Source organism: Montipora foliosa, chromosome 2, assembly GCF_036669935.1.
Source record: "Montipora foliosa isolate CH-2021 chromosome 2, ASM3666993v2, whole genome shotgun sequence".
NCBI classification, from domain to species: Eukaryota; Metazoa; Cnidaria; class Anthozoa; order Scleractinia; family Acroporidae; genus Montipora; species Montipora foliosa.
The window spans coordinates 7,422,874-7,437,873 of NC_090870.1; the positions used below are offsets into that span (position 1 = coordinate 7,422,874).

The following is a 15,000-nucleotide window of genomic DNA, read 5'->3' on the forward strand; positions in this document are numbered from 1 at the left end:
CCTTCAGTAGCATGTACGGTATTTTTTTTTTCATAAATTACTTCACATTTTTGGGTAAGTGATGTGCATCCAATTTTTGTGTCAATTACATAACAGGCACTGACTTTCCTTCCCTGAAAGATAAACGAGATGGGATGGGCTAATCGAACTTTCACAAAATGTCAATCTTTAATCATAAACTTCACCTGTTGTAGTATTGTTGTCAAAGCATTCCTTTCTTTTCCTTTCACTCCATCTAAAAAGATGAGAATTAATCATTCTTTTGTCCTTGATTGTTGCAATATTTGACACCAGTCAGTTATTACCGCCAAGAAAAGGATGCGGTAAATAATTTCATCAAGACAGTGATGTTTACACTTGAAGCTTGTGGGGTTGTTAACAGAAAGAAGAACCTCAAAGTACATTCATTTATTCATTATTTTATACATTAAGGGACAATGGCCATTGACAGTCAACAATAAGAAGCTAAGTCCCTTTCACAGGTTGACTTCCCAAGTGTTTACCCTCCCAACCATGATATACCACAGAGGACATATAGATCGACAGACCACAACACTGGGAACTCCAAGCCCAGCACTTTAGAGAGAATAGTGTGTGAGTTCTTTTATGTTACACAGGGTTACGAAAATTGAAGGGTTGTGAGACGGGGTCTATGGGTAATCTTCCTTATCCGAGAAGACAAGAGAGTCTAACCATTAGAAGATGTCACTACAAAGGCAGCACTTTCTAGACCCTTCAGGAGTGATGGTCTGAATTTTGATCTCACAACCTCCTGCAGAGTACTCCGTAGTCCAATGTACAACCACCCACTGGTTGGATCAGTTGAAAAGCATGAAAGCTTCCTTGAAGGAGGCAGCCAATTGGCTTTTCACAAATTAAAGGATGTCAGATTTGCATTCAGGGTCACCAAACACAACTTCAGTAAGTGGTCAGCACGAAGTTTGAATCTACAGCATTTGCAGGAAAATCTATTACCATTGCAGCAAGCCCATGCAAATGAAATTAATCAGACCAAGCCCCAGTTGTTCAAACGTTGGATAGCGCTATCCACCAGATAAATCACTATCCACTGGAACTCAATTGGTTTTCCTAGTGTTTAACCACTGGATAGTAATTTATCCGATTTAACCAACTGAGCTATGAAGCCACTGATGTTGGGAGCTGGTCATTTGTGGGTTGTAATGGTTCCGTGAGGAATGAATCAATGATGAAATGGTATATGAAATGAATCATACATGAACTGCGGATATGAAATCAAGTGAAGCTATGATCTTCGCAGTTATGAGAGCAATTTTTGCATTTGCGTAGAGAAGCCTGAAAAATTCAGGACTTCAACGGGGTTTGAACTTGTGACCTCGCAATTCCGGTGCGACAGTCTAACCAACTGAGCTATGAAGCCACTGATGTTAGGAGCTGGTCATTTGTGGGTTGTAATGGTCCCGTGAGGAATGAATCAATCTTATGATGAAATGGTATATGACCAGCTCCCAACATCAGCTCACGAGGTCACGGGTTCAAACCCCGTTGAAGTCCTGAATTTTTCAGGCTTCTCTATCAATTGCAAAAATTGCTCTCATAACTGCGAAGATCATAGCTTCACTTGACAACAACTTTCTATTGGTTACATGTAGTTCCTCAGTACGGAGTCAACAAATATTGTGTTTTGTGCACAGTCAAGGCCAAAAAAGAGAACAAAAACATGCAATGAAGAAATATGTTGGGTTTCATAACCATTCCCCTCCATTAACTATGATATTACTAACAACAGGTACTGTAATAAATATTATAAGTCATACCTTTAGTAAGTCTAGATATCAACTCAGGTTTCTTGTAAGGTCTAACTGCTAATAAATGTATAACTCTTTCTCTGTAAAAGAAGAAAAAAACAACAACTCGAGATGTGACTCCCAGGTGCACAGTCATGTGGAATTGGTTCGAAGGCTTCTGACAGTTGGAAGTACATGTACAATTCACGTAACTAACACACAAAAATGGGAACTACACAAAATTTGGCGAGAAGATCCAAGCAGTGTAATATTTCCAAGTCCACAAATAAGACTTGAACCCTTGCCCTTAGCATCCTACTGGGGTCAATAGGGTGGTGCCCTAACTCTCGGTCACAGTTCCGTAAAAATGTCAATTCAACACGACCGTGGACAATGCCAACAATTTTGCACTACCTCCACCATAACACATGCATGCAACAATAACTAAGTAATGCTTCCCTTTCTTATAGAAGCTGTTAGCCAAAACAAAAGCCTATTCCCCTTATCACATGACATGGCACAGTGTGATTATCTCCTCAAAAAAATACATTTCTTCCCACCTGAAGCAACTGGGTATTTTGTTGTTTTTTTCTCAAGATTATTAAGGTACATGGACATGAGGATAAACTTAGCAGTCTTTTGTCCTGTGATACAGTGAGTCAGGCTATTATATGTTATGTACACTCCCAATAATAATAATAATAATAATAATAATAATAATAAATAATAATAATAATAATAATAATAATAATAATAATAAATAATAATAATAATAATAATAATAATAATAATAATATTGACAAAAAATTACTGCTTTCTTGACTATGACATTGTTCAAACCGTTTTGGCATAATTATCAAATTAATAAGGAACAGGCCCAGGGATTCAGCCTGTATAATCTTGGTCATGTATCAAAATACGAGTTCTGCACTTCCTTATGTAATCTCTCAGTAACATATACAATATGAGTGGCAGATCTGTATCACACTTACAAAGTCAAGTTGACGTAAATACATACGACTCATTAAACATCAGCATTGAAATGTTTTTGGTGATTCAAGACATTTTAACAGGGAAAATCAAAAGAAACCGTTATGTAAATGAAGAAAAATCTGTATCAGATACCCAGATATTGATTAACGAAACATTTATTTCATTTCCCCATCATGAATAATTAATGAATTTTATAACCATATACATTTACAGTAGTTTAAGGTATCCATGCTTTAGTGTATGTGTAAGAAATCAATATAGGCAGGAACATGTTCCACTCTCATTATGTAACTGTCTTTCATCAAATTGAATACTCTTTGTTATTTCACATCTACTGTATAACTATACAAATCTCTGTTCTTTTGACTAAAAGAGTTACAGCTAAAGTAATAAAATAATCTAACATGATTTTAACCTCTGTTCAGTTATTCCAAATCCACATAACCCCTGAACCCAGAATTAATGTTTCCAAGTTAGAAGATTGTTTTGAAACCTTGATGAAATATTTACAGTGAACATGGTAATTCAAGAGATATCCATGTACCTTAGTGATTTGCTGATCCCATTAGAAACTTTTATTCCAGCGCCAGATTTAATTTGCCTCTTTACAGCTGAAAGCACATTCAAACTATTTTGCTGTTTGTATGCTGGTAAAACTTTGGAGATCTTTTTACTTCCTGAAACATAGGAACAAAGATATCAGTGACCAATTGTCCAAAACTAGATTAACACATGACCACCTGAGAGGAGACTAATTAACAACTATTGTGGAGGTGGTAGTGAGGTAAATGTCCACCACTAGCCGACGACAATGAAGTGAATAGTTGTTTTAGTATAAAATGGCAATAGGACTGAGTGGAGTCCAATTTGGTCTGTAATTGTCAAGTGATTCACAAAATCGGACGACTGCATAGCGGGAGTCCAATTTGTTTAATAGCGCTTTGCACTAATGATGTCATGAAATTATAGATCCCCAAGTGACTCAGACAAACAAAGTTCAGTCTGTAAGAGTCACAAGAGAAATGAGGCATAATATTCTCTTCAATCTTTTCGGTTTTAAGCGACGTCAACCGTTTTCTTGGCTCAATTCTCAAGAGAGAACTACAACAATACACAATTGAGCAGCTAGAATGGTGTTTAAAGTGTAGGAGGTTGAAATTGACGGGCAAACGTGACGACGTTTTTAGGCGTATTTCAAAGTCTCATGCATTTTTCAAAACTAGAATGGGAAAAATTTGTTATTCGAAGCGGTAAAGATTTCCCTTTTATGAACCTCCTTGTTACTCCTGGTGGACATCAGGAGCTTCTGCTGTGGGACCTTTTAATTTGTAGAGCACAAATATATGTTTTTCACAGTTAAGAATTCCCGCCTTTAATCAATTAACCATGGCTTACATTTCTTGATGTCTTTTGGTAGCGGTATGAAGACTTTCTTTCATGATTTCTCCAACTCTTTGAGAGATTTCGGCAATTTAAGGTCATTTATCAGGATACTGTGAGTCCGATTTAGAAACCAACTCCACAGATTTGTACAGTTTTCTTCTTTTTTCCTTTACTATCACTTACCTCACTCATACATTTCCTTTCAGTAGATCGAAATGTTTGTCTGAGTCTATGCGGGGGGCTCATGTAGAAATAGTGCAAAGCGCTATTACAAGTATGATTACAAAGCGAATTAGACAACATGAAGTCCTGTTACCAATTAATCATAACCATTACAATTTCCAAGAAAATGGTTATGATTAACACTAAAAAAGTGAGATAATATAAGCACAAAAAGATGATTTTGGCTCACTTATTCCTGCAACGATTACAATATTTTTGGTCACAAATACAGCGCAAGTTCCTCAGGCATGAATAGCAAGGAGTATTTGGAGTATGAGTGACCAATCAGAGCACACCTTCAACGCTATCCACTGTTTTAGTATAATTTATTACTAATAGATTTTACTCTGTCTCTTAATGCCAGACATTTTTTCTCATCTATGGAGGACTCTTTAGGGGTAAATGGGTTAACAACATCCAGGCCCATTCCCACTTGAGTTTGAGACTTATTATAATAGATGTTTGTGAAAACAGCACATTATTTCACTTGTTGAAGGGAGCTGCTTCAGTTATGAATGGGTTAAATTTATTTTAAATTACTTACTTACAAAAACAGGTTTCCACAATATTTTCATCCTTCAAGTTTTGACTTTTACTTCAACTTTCCTTCACCATAACATAACATCATTGTTCCAAGAAAAGCTTTTTTAAGAGCAAAATTCCAGCTGTGCTTGATAGTTAAGTGTGAATTAGTGGCTTTTGAAAAATTGGCTCCACTTCGGTAAAATACTGAACATTACGCTTTTAACCACCCTAAAAAACATAGAACTTGCTAGAACAGTACCTTTCTTTGGCATATTAATTACTTTTGTGCTGAAAAAAAAAAAAAAAAGAAAGAAAACACAAAAAAACAATGTAAATACATATTCCAGGACTCGGCAAAGTCTCTTTTTGACTTGTGGCTGAACTTTCTGCTTAGGTGGCCTCATACACCACAAGCCTTTGTAGAGACATCAATAGGACGGCCACAACACCAGGGACTTCATCCCCTACACTTCTCGAATAGTGTGTGGGGGTTCTTTAGCATCCCACAGGGTACTTGTGAAGATAGAAGGTATTTGTGAGACAGGGCCTACGGTTTATAGTCCTTATCCGAGAAGACTTGAAAGTCTAACCATTTGTAGATGTAATTATACATGTCTTTAAAGGCAGCACTAAAAGTTCTCCTCAGTTATTTTAAGATCAAGAGTGTTGATCCAGCAGGGGTTCAAACCCAAGACCACCTCCTGTATGACAGCCCGAAGCTCAACCAACTGAGCCACCGGTGTGCGGTCATATAAAACTCATTTCACTTTTTTACAATGTATACTGCACATTGTAAGAATGTTTGTTCACAGTCACACTTTTGACAGCTTTTTTTAACAGACTGAGTGTACCATCACATGCACTCATCTAGGAAAAAGATAACGGTCAACTCTGTAAACATGAATGTTTCCAGAAAAGCAAAGTACTTCAACCTGTCAAAAGGTGTTACTGAGAGTTTTGGAATACAAATGATTTTATTCCTATTAATGAGAATGCTTCCCAGCAACGAAAAATTGAAACTTGATGTTTCCTGCCTGTTCATGCATACCTTACTCCCTTCCTTTCCTCTTCAACCTCCTTCATCCTTTGTTGCGTCATCTGGTAACTGTCATCAGTGGCTCTGACATTGATCTTGTGTGTGATGGCACCAACAGTTTGAATGTCTTGACTGCCACCAGGCTGCTGTATACAGTCCATCCCAGCTGACTGAAGCACAGAGCAGTCCAGCTTGAATTCAGCTGTGTTTTCATCTCCCGAAATACTTTTACTGAGGGGTATTGATATTGACTGAAAAATATACAAAACAAGAAAGAATACTATCTTGATTTTAGCTTTCCTCGTTCAGAAATACATTTTTTAGACTGCTTTTCAGTGTTATTAGGGCCCGTAACCTGTCACACCTGTTACAACTGAGCCAGTCAATGTTACAATTTGTACAGGTGATGGTTGCTGTACAACGAATATTCACACAGCAAATCAAATTGAAATTTATTTATAAACATTTTCCTTCTGAAGAAAATATAATTATTGCTGCCTTGTGTTGTCTGTGTTCCTGATTCTAAGACGTGTTTTTGGTAAAAATCCAAACATTAATTTTTCCGTATCTTTATTTATTGAGAAGTTTATCTTTTTGCCCTCTTTTATTTTCATAACTTTTTGATTGAGATAAATATAAAATGCATCTCAGAGTGCAGGAAAATGCATTTCAGAGGGTCTAATTTTACTTTAATTTACTTTAATTACTTTACTCAACTTAGAGCGGTTTTCAATTGAGTGTCGAAAGTAATTAGATAATTACTTTGGTTTATGATTACTTCAGTCAGTGATTGGTTCAAAGTTCTCGCGCCATTTTTTCAACCAATCGGAAGTGAAACCAAAACCAATCGTGACTCACGCGTGCACATTTTCCCGCGCTTTGTGTCAGCTACGTGTAATTACTTCGAGTTTTGATTGGTTTGCGGGATTGTCTCAGTCCTTTTTGATTGGCCAAAGTAATTACTTTGGTTTTGGTTTTACGACACTCAATTGAAACTCGCTCTAATTATACAGATCTTCACATAATACAAATTGAAGATAAATTAACAATTAAAATAAATAATAAGATCTGAATAATTAGGTAAGTTTACAAAGAATACCAGGACTCCTTCTAAAAATAAACTGCCTGAATGTAACACAAATAGTATAAAATTTAAAAACTGCTGGGGGGAGCATACCCCCAGACCCGCCTAGGGGCTTAATTTGATAGGTCAATGTCCAGGTATGTTGAAGAATTTTTGACCAGGTAACAGTAGATATTACTTGAAACACTGAATGAAACAGGTTCCCTTAATTCAATTTTACTTCACTTGATAATATTAATACTACTGGCAATATTGTGCCATTTATGTATCATTGGGTGAGATCACTAATGGGCTAATAGCCCTGTACACCGATGTCCAATCCAGGGGTTTCGTAACATAGCATAACTTTATTTATACTCGAATCAATTGGAGCTTGTTATTTAGGCTCCTAGCACATACAGCTAATGTGTCGCGTTAACAAATAATTTATGAAAATTGGTTGAGAAGTAAAAGAACTCGAGTCAAAAATTGGCTAAAGAATAAGCGGAGAATTTACACATTAGGAAATTGAAAGAAAGTAAAATTAATTAAATGATATACGAATAAATAATAAAACTAAATGGTATGAAAACGAGAAGATAAAAATCTATATACAGCATTTCAGTTATTCAAGTTTTAAAGTAGAAGGGACCTTGTGATAGAGTAAAGTGGGCACCCCTATAATTGTATAGTCTGGCTTTTGATCTTGAGACCTCCTTTGAGCAAAGGCAGGTACTGTACTCAACATAGACTGGTACTAGTACCCACATCCCAGCTTCAAATAAAACCCCAGCCAATCTCACAAACAGATTGAATAACAATACATTATTGTACCATTTACGCATCACATATATCATGTTGGTGTGTGAGATCACTCATGGGCTGATAGCGGATGCCAGTGATGCCTGTATATGCTGATGCCCAATCTCATCCATAGTTAGATTGATTGTAAAAATCATTTGAATATGTAAATAGAACATGCACTATTTAAATGCAGCAACATTACCATTCTCAGAAAAAAATTAGTATGGTTTAGAATATAAAGAGATTGTTGTTATATTGTCTTGTACGTTTCATATTCATATTTAATCTTCCTTTTTTTATTTTTACATTTATACTTTTTTGTTGATTATTTTATTTTATTTTTTCTATTTTTTTTATTTTCGCGGAAGGTTTCCTAAAGAGATGTACGGATGATAAAGAACATGATTAACTATTCTTATCAAATTATCAAAAAAGGCAGGTCAAAAACTTAGCTTAGCTTATTGACTTCTTCAAATGTGACAAAAATATGCCCCCCTGAACATATTTTGGATTGGCCAGTAAATGACACTCGTCCAATTTAATGCAATTCAGTATAGGCCCTTGCATAATAGAAAGATCTAGTGAGTATTGAAACTGTACATTCAGTAAAATTGCCAGTTTTTAACCCTTCCAACTTCAAGTCACTCCTTCTCAGATGTAGAAAGATATTTATTGGAAAGAGGATACTTTTTTTTAAAGGGTATTAAAAAAATAAAAAGAAAGCAGAAGAAGAGAAGGAGTTCTCTTGAAAGGTCATTAAAAAATATCTGACAAGATGTTTACTTTACTCATTCTCACAGATGAAATGGGTCAAAGTATTTGCAGAATTATGGCAGGAATTTTTTCATGCCGCACACAAGCATATGCACCAATTGGTTTTAGACCAAGTTGGCGTTTTGCAAACAGTGTATTGTCAATTTAAATGTATATTTTAACAAAATCTCCTTTCACGGGCGACTCAACACTTGTGTGGTATGGAGATGAAAAGCTTACTCTTAAATCTGTCTATCTATAAGGGCCTTCAAAAACTCCGAAAAATAGAATGCCTGAAAAAATAATATTTCGGATATTTGGACAACTTTTCACATCAACCCTTGATTAACAGTTTGTAAAAGTTTGTATCTTTAAAATTTATCATCAGTCATGATTTCAAGTCGAGCTCTCTCTTGTTGAGTTTACTAAGCCATAATATGCTCTGTCATCTGAATAAAACCAACTTGAAGAGTAGCTAAAACTATCACGACTAAATACTGCGACCAAAAGCCAAACGACCGACAAGGAAATATGTCAAGGGTTGTTTTATTTTCTTTCAAAGAAAATGAAATTTAACGCTTCAACTGATTTAGTATAACATTCGTGAAATGATGACAAAGTCAAAATTGAAGATCAGACTGTTCTATGTTCCTGCTCGCTAAATTTGAAAACAAATACTCGATGAACTCGCTAAATAATTTGCATTGTAATTCAAGGGAACTAAGCTTTATATCAAATATGAAGAACGTGAACAACAAATGATCACAAATGATAGCAAACTTTCAAATAACCAAGTCCTCGATGTTCAAAGGAGCAAGGGTTTAATATTATAAGGCTTCAATCTAAACAATTTTGATGAACAAGTTTAATATATATATAGGAAATATTGAGCTCACGGATTAAGTCGAATAGTCAAATCTGCCCTGTTTTCTATCATGTCTGAATTGCCATCTGGTTACATAATTAATTCATTCTCAACTTGGCTCACTTTTTATTAACCGGTAAAGCCAGGGCAGAAATTAAGCTTAATAGCTAGAGAGGAACCGATAAAGAAGCGAAACTGTAGCGAAATCTATATTAAAATGAATACCCCTTGAAATCCTGAAAATTTGATCGTAGGTTTGCGTCTTGACAACACCTGTTAAAGCACGACAAATAAGGAACAACAAAAGCAATTAGCAAAAATCATCGAAGGAATATCATAGAATTGATGCCTTGAATCTCACACAATAAAGTCAACGCTATATCGCATTCGCTTAAGATATCAAACCCCTCGAAGCATACCTCGCCTGACTGATACTCTTCGAGAGCTCGTAAACAAGAATCTGTCAATTTTACATGGACTAAAAGCTTATTATTGCTTGCGTCTGTCCGAGATATAAGGTTGTAAACAGAATTGGGTTCTAGCACAACAGCCATAGCATCTTTTCTTCCCACTGAAAACCTAACCAACCCTCAACCATCCGGGAGCAACATCCGCTAGGAAATGATGGTTGCGCCTGTCCAATAAATAGAACCAAACACAACGGATATGACCTAATATGGTTCAAAGGAAGTGCTAACCTCACGATCGGGAGGCATCGAGTTGAGGCTTCAACATGTGCTTCATTCGGTATCAGAGCGAACCGGAAGTGCTCGAAGCTTCGTTTTTGTCTAGAAACCGGAACTGGACGTATCCAAGAGTGATAGTGACTTACCGCGTTCGGTTCAATTGTATTGTCGCCTTACAGTTACAGTACAAATACTGAAAATACTAGACGCAAAAAAGGTAATTCGAATTTAGCTTCAATTCAAGTCACATGTGGCAGGTAATGAACTCCTTCATATGATAATTAGCCACGTGCTTCAGTTGTAGTTGCTGACTTGGATGATGACTAGCGATTGACAAGTATCCTTAATTTTATATCTGGACGGCGAAAACGGAGGTTTTCGAATACGACTGACATCATATTCTTTTTGTATGCCTCACTTTCCCGCACGCCAAGACGTAAACAAAGCCTGGCATCAACAAGGCATGTTTAGATCACCCTTTTCAGTCTCTAGTGTGGACGGCCGACTACGATGCGAAAACGCTAGTGTGGACGCTTTTTTAAATCCGTTTTCAGGGATCCGGAGGTTTTCGAAAACGCGTTAGCGTGGACGGGGCCTTATGCCTTCGTTAGGGCAGCGTTGTCTCTTCGCTGTAATGAAGAGCGAACGCTTGAAACGTATAAAAAAACAGCATTACATAATGTGTCAGGATAACTCAGCTAGTTGAAATGAAAATGTTGAGAAGAATAACAACCCGCGGGTTTTCCTGAAGGGGGATGTGCAATGCTTCTTTTATCTTGAGCTGGAAAGATATGGCGCCAATTACATGAAAGCAGTCGCTAAAACTCGAGACACGGTTTGTTTGTTTGTTTGTTTGTTATTTACACACAGAGGACAGCCACAACACCAGGAACTTCATCCCCTACTCTTCTCGAATAGTGTGTGGGTTTTTTAACGTCCCACAGGAAACTAATGACCATGGAAGTTATTTGTGAGCCGGGACCTCCGGCTTATCGTCCTTGTAAGTCTAACCATTTGCGGATGTAATTACAAAGGCAGCACTTTCTCCTCATTTTTTTTTTAAGACCCTGAGTGTTGGTCCGGCCGGAGTCGAACTCACGACCTCCCGCATGGCAGCCCGGTGCTCAACCAACCGAGCCGCCGGTAATGCTCATCGGCAATTTCCACAATTAGAAGCGTTACTCAAGTTCAATTCGTTTCTGTCTGCAGAATGATTTGGATAACGTTTATTTGGATAACGTTTCTTGTTATAAATTTACCATTTAGTGCACCAGACAAGACAACTATCGGACAAGTATCCCAGAATTCGCCATAATCTGGCGTGAAACATGTGCTACTCCATTTGCTACTCCACATTTCCAAGACTAGACAATAGGCCATTTCCGAGTTCATGTCTGCCTCCTTTTCAAAGTGAGTCTAAGTGCGAAGTTTTTTGTAATGGTAATTAGTTCTACTTTACATATGAATGAACTAATTTTGATAACCAAACCGAACTCAACGGTCGCCGTGTTGTGTTCAAAAGTGTACGGGGATCTTTTCCATCGTTTTATCGTTTCTTTTGGGGCAGGGCTTCGATTGCGCGGCTAGCGAATTGAAATGAAAGAAATTCCTTTGCCCTTGAATTCTACGGTGGAATTGTAACCGTGGGAACATTTTGACTCAATTTGGCGGGCTCCTGAAAATTCAGTGTTCAGCCTTGATATTTTATTATAATCGTTGACAACATTGTACACATTGTGAAATTATATATTAGCTATACTATTCTTAATTGTTTTAACTTTTATTTTTGGAGAGCAGTTTTTATATGGGAATTCAGTTTCCCCCTATTGCTTTCCTTTACCTATTGTACTTTTGTATATATATTTTCTTTTGTACATTGGTAAGAAGCTTTATTAAACTTAAACTTAAACTTAAACTAAACTAAACAACCGAGGAACTGATAATGGCTCAATTCGCGTCGAATCTGGGAAAAAAAAACACGGGAAGTTAGCGATCCACAATGGCAATGAGGTTAGGCTTTTTGATTGAGGAGTTTTTCGTAAAATTATCTTCTCAGGTCTTTTATCGGGATTCCCAAACAAATCCTTATAATTATTTTTGTTGGCTTTCCCTCACACTGAGTTTGGGGCGCCTGTGGGTCAGTTGCTTGAGAAGAGCAGAGAAAGTGCTTGGCAAAACCACACTCCAGGTCACTTTCCTTTTGCCAATCCTTGGATAATCAGGCTGTTCATTGTCCAACCTAGTGTCGAGGAAAGGAAAGGAACTTTATTTAAGGAATGTTATTTAAGTGTCTAGTCGTTCTAGCGCAGAAGCACTAATCGGGGACACTGTAAATTGAAATTAACAATTAACACAAATCAAGTCAAAGTTTGGTTTTTGAGGGGAGGGGAAACCGGAGTACCCGGAGAAAACCTCTCGGTGCAGAATAGAGAACCAACAAAGTCATCCGACATATGACGCCGGCTCTGGGAATCGAACCCGGGCCACATTGGTGGGAGGCGAGTGCTCTCACCACTGCGCCATCCCCCACCCCCCGCCATCCCTCCAGTTATCTACGTTCAAGCAACTCACTTTTTCTACGTTTTGGGCAATGATTGATGAAAATCGAGGTTTAAGTTAGACTGGCCCATAGCCTAAGTTTGAAGGAAACTTCACCTAAATGGAACGTATTTGGAGGGAATAGTTGAAGGCTCATTGTTTGAAATTCTTTCATGAACGCGACAATTTGACAAATACGAAGACTGAGGGATCGTTTAAAGGGAACCTCTACTTCAACAAAAAAAAAACTCTAACTCACAGGAAATAACCTTTACGGTCAAATCACTCTATTTCTTTTTTTTTTTTAAAGAAAGCTTTTGTATCCGAAATAAGTAAGTCTTAGAAGCGCCTATTTTTGTTTTTAAATTTCTCGGGGGCCGCCATCTTGAAAAATTGAAACGTGTTATGGTTGCCCTATTGATATCAGACGAAAGCTCTTTGCTTCAGAATAACAAGGCAATTGTAACACTTCACAATTATTCAAGATGGCCGTGCCAGCGAAATTAGAAAGTGAAAATGAGCGATTTTAAAATTCAGTTTTCCTGGTACGAAATTTGTTTAGAAACATAGGGCGTTTTCCATTTACACAAAATTTCCGGAAATTTCGGTGGAAATTTCCATCGGGTGAGAAACGTGTTCCATTTAACTCAGGTCCGTTCGCCGCCCAGTGATTGCGATTGTACGCGCCAAAATTAAAAAATGTGGCCGTGAATAGCCTGCAAGTGGTAAGACCTTTCAAAAGTTGTAAATGGAACACACATTTCCATCGGAAAGTTTCCAACGGGAAAACAGGACTACCTTTTCAGAAGTTCCGTTTATTCCGGAAATTTTCCAGTGGAACGAACCAAAAACGTGTGTTCCATTTACATCCCAACCGGAATTTCCGTAATTTCTTGGTAAATGGAAAACGCCCATAGTTTCCATCGGTTTAAACTTACTTTGTAGAAAGAGTGGAGGCTAAATGGGTTTTTGTCCAAAGTATCCAAAGCTAGAGCAGATACCTTAAACTGTTCATCTATAAGAGAGCCATGGCAACTAAAGTAGCAATTGGAATCCACAGGATTAATGCTTCTCAACCCACAAGTCGTTTCCTCTACACACGTTTTTTACTTTTAAATGGCAAGACGGCACACTTGTCAAACAACTAAATTTTTAATACGATGAAGACACAACAATAAATACATTGACATGGCATGGGTTCGTGTTTCTGTTTCCCCTTTGGATTCACATGCAAAAGACAATCTTCTTTTAGGAATCGTCTTCTATCTCCTGCTCGTCTTTTGTGTGCTGATGTATAATACTAGAGACACAAGAAAGTCACATTAACAACGCAAATAACTTAAGTAACCGTCAACAGTATTGGATGATGGTGGCAGCCTGCCTGACATGATTTTGATCAACTTTTGAGCGAAAATCAAGACAAGCTTATTGAGGTTGGAAGTCCGGGAAGTCAGAACCTGGGACACAATTGGTGGAAGGCAAGTGTTCTTACCACTGCTCTCAGCCCTGGGCCCCAAGCAGTAATTCAGAAGTAATAAAGGTTGTATTGGTGATCTGCAATAGCTATTTTTTAAATGCATTAATCACAAAGATGCACCATAAAAGTGTTCGCTCTACGCTTTGCTTTTGTTCGAATCCATTCAAGAATGACTGATAATCTTAAATGGCGATCAAGAAACAGCAACACTGCTCAAGACCGAACCCTTAATAGATTTTCCAGGATGGAAAATGTGACTGGGGATTTTAAAATAAGAGCAACAAACCAAAAGTCATTATTTCCCATTATACTAGTTAAAATCAATAACAATAATTTAAGAGAAAGGGATTCATGGTTCAAAACAACCTTCAAGCCTGATTATTAAAGAGAATCACATCAAATGATACAAGTGCAACACTCACCATTGTTTCCTCTTAGGAACGCGTCTCCATATTTGTTTTTGAGCTTAAGGGGGAAAGGAAAGAAGAATGAGATGTGGAAGCAAAGGGAGATTTCAAAGTTCATGAAACCTCTTCCTCTTTCTTTAACAATAATAACTAATTATTACCGTCACTTGCAACTACCTGTCCACAGGGGTGACAAAAACATGTTCTGCCGGCCAATCAAAATTCAACGTTTTGACACTCAAACTTCAAAGTTTAACCGCCCCATTGGGAACATTTTGGTGCCAGTTACGCAAATGACCATAGCTGATTTATTTGCCGTTTAGCAAGACCATTCAAGGCTGTTGCCTAACAGGAGCCCGGTAGCCTGGGGCTCCAAAAGAATAGCTCTGGGCTCCTTACTTTTTCACAGAAACACCTTTCACTTCATATGTTGGGCTCCTAAGTTCTCAGCATTTAGCTCTGAGGGCCCCTTTAAAATTTTC

General features: G+C 37.5%; 2 protein-coding genes across 2 annotated transcripts in view; both read right to left on the bottom strand.

Moving 5' to 3' along the window:
* LOC137992292 (RNA polymerase II elongation factor ELL2-like) overlaps nucleotides 1-9,995 on the bottom strand; it is a 22,123-nt gene extending 12,128 nt beyond the window's left edge. Inside the window, exons 1-7 of the mRNA XM_068837558.1 lie at nucleotides 9,830-9,995; nucleotides 9,636-9,683; nucleotides 5,938-6,176; nucleotides 5,149-5,177; nucleotides 3,304-3,436; nucleotides 1,797-1,867; nucleotides 186-235 (exon numbers count right to left, since the gene is read on the bottom strand). Of these exons, the coding sequence (XP_068693659.1) occupies nucleotides 186-235; nucleotides 1,797-1,867; nucleotides 3,304-3,436; nucleotides 5,149-5,177; nucleotides 5,938-6,176; nucleotides 9,636-9,683; nucleotides 9,830-9,964 (705 nt within the window). The 5' untranslated portion in view covers nucleotides 9,965-9,995. The remainder of the gene's footprint in view (nucleotides 1-185; nucleotides 236-1,796; nucleotides 1,868-3,303; nucleotides 3,437-5,148; nucleotides 5,178-5,937; nucleotides 6,177-9,635; nucleotides 9,684-9,829) is intronic.
* A 3,772-nt stretch (nucleotides 9,996-13,767) lies between these two features.
* The window catches only part of LOC137989068 (U6 snRNA-associated Sm-like protein LSm6), a 3,720-nt gene continuing 2,487 nt past the window's right edge, over nucleotides 13,768-15,000 (bottom strand). Inside the window, exons 3-4 of the mRNA XM_068834959.1 lie at nucleotides 14,534-14,576; nucleotides 13,768-13,934 (exon numbers count right to left, since the gene is read on the bottom strand). Coding sequence (XP_068691060.1) covers nucleotides 13,897-13,934; nucleotides 14,534-14,576 — 81 coding nt within the window. The 3' untranslated portion in view covers nucleotides 13,768-13,896. The remainder of the gene's footprint in view (nucleotides 13,935-14,533; nucleotides 14,577-15,000) is intronic.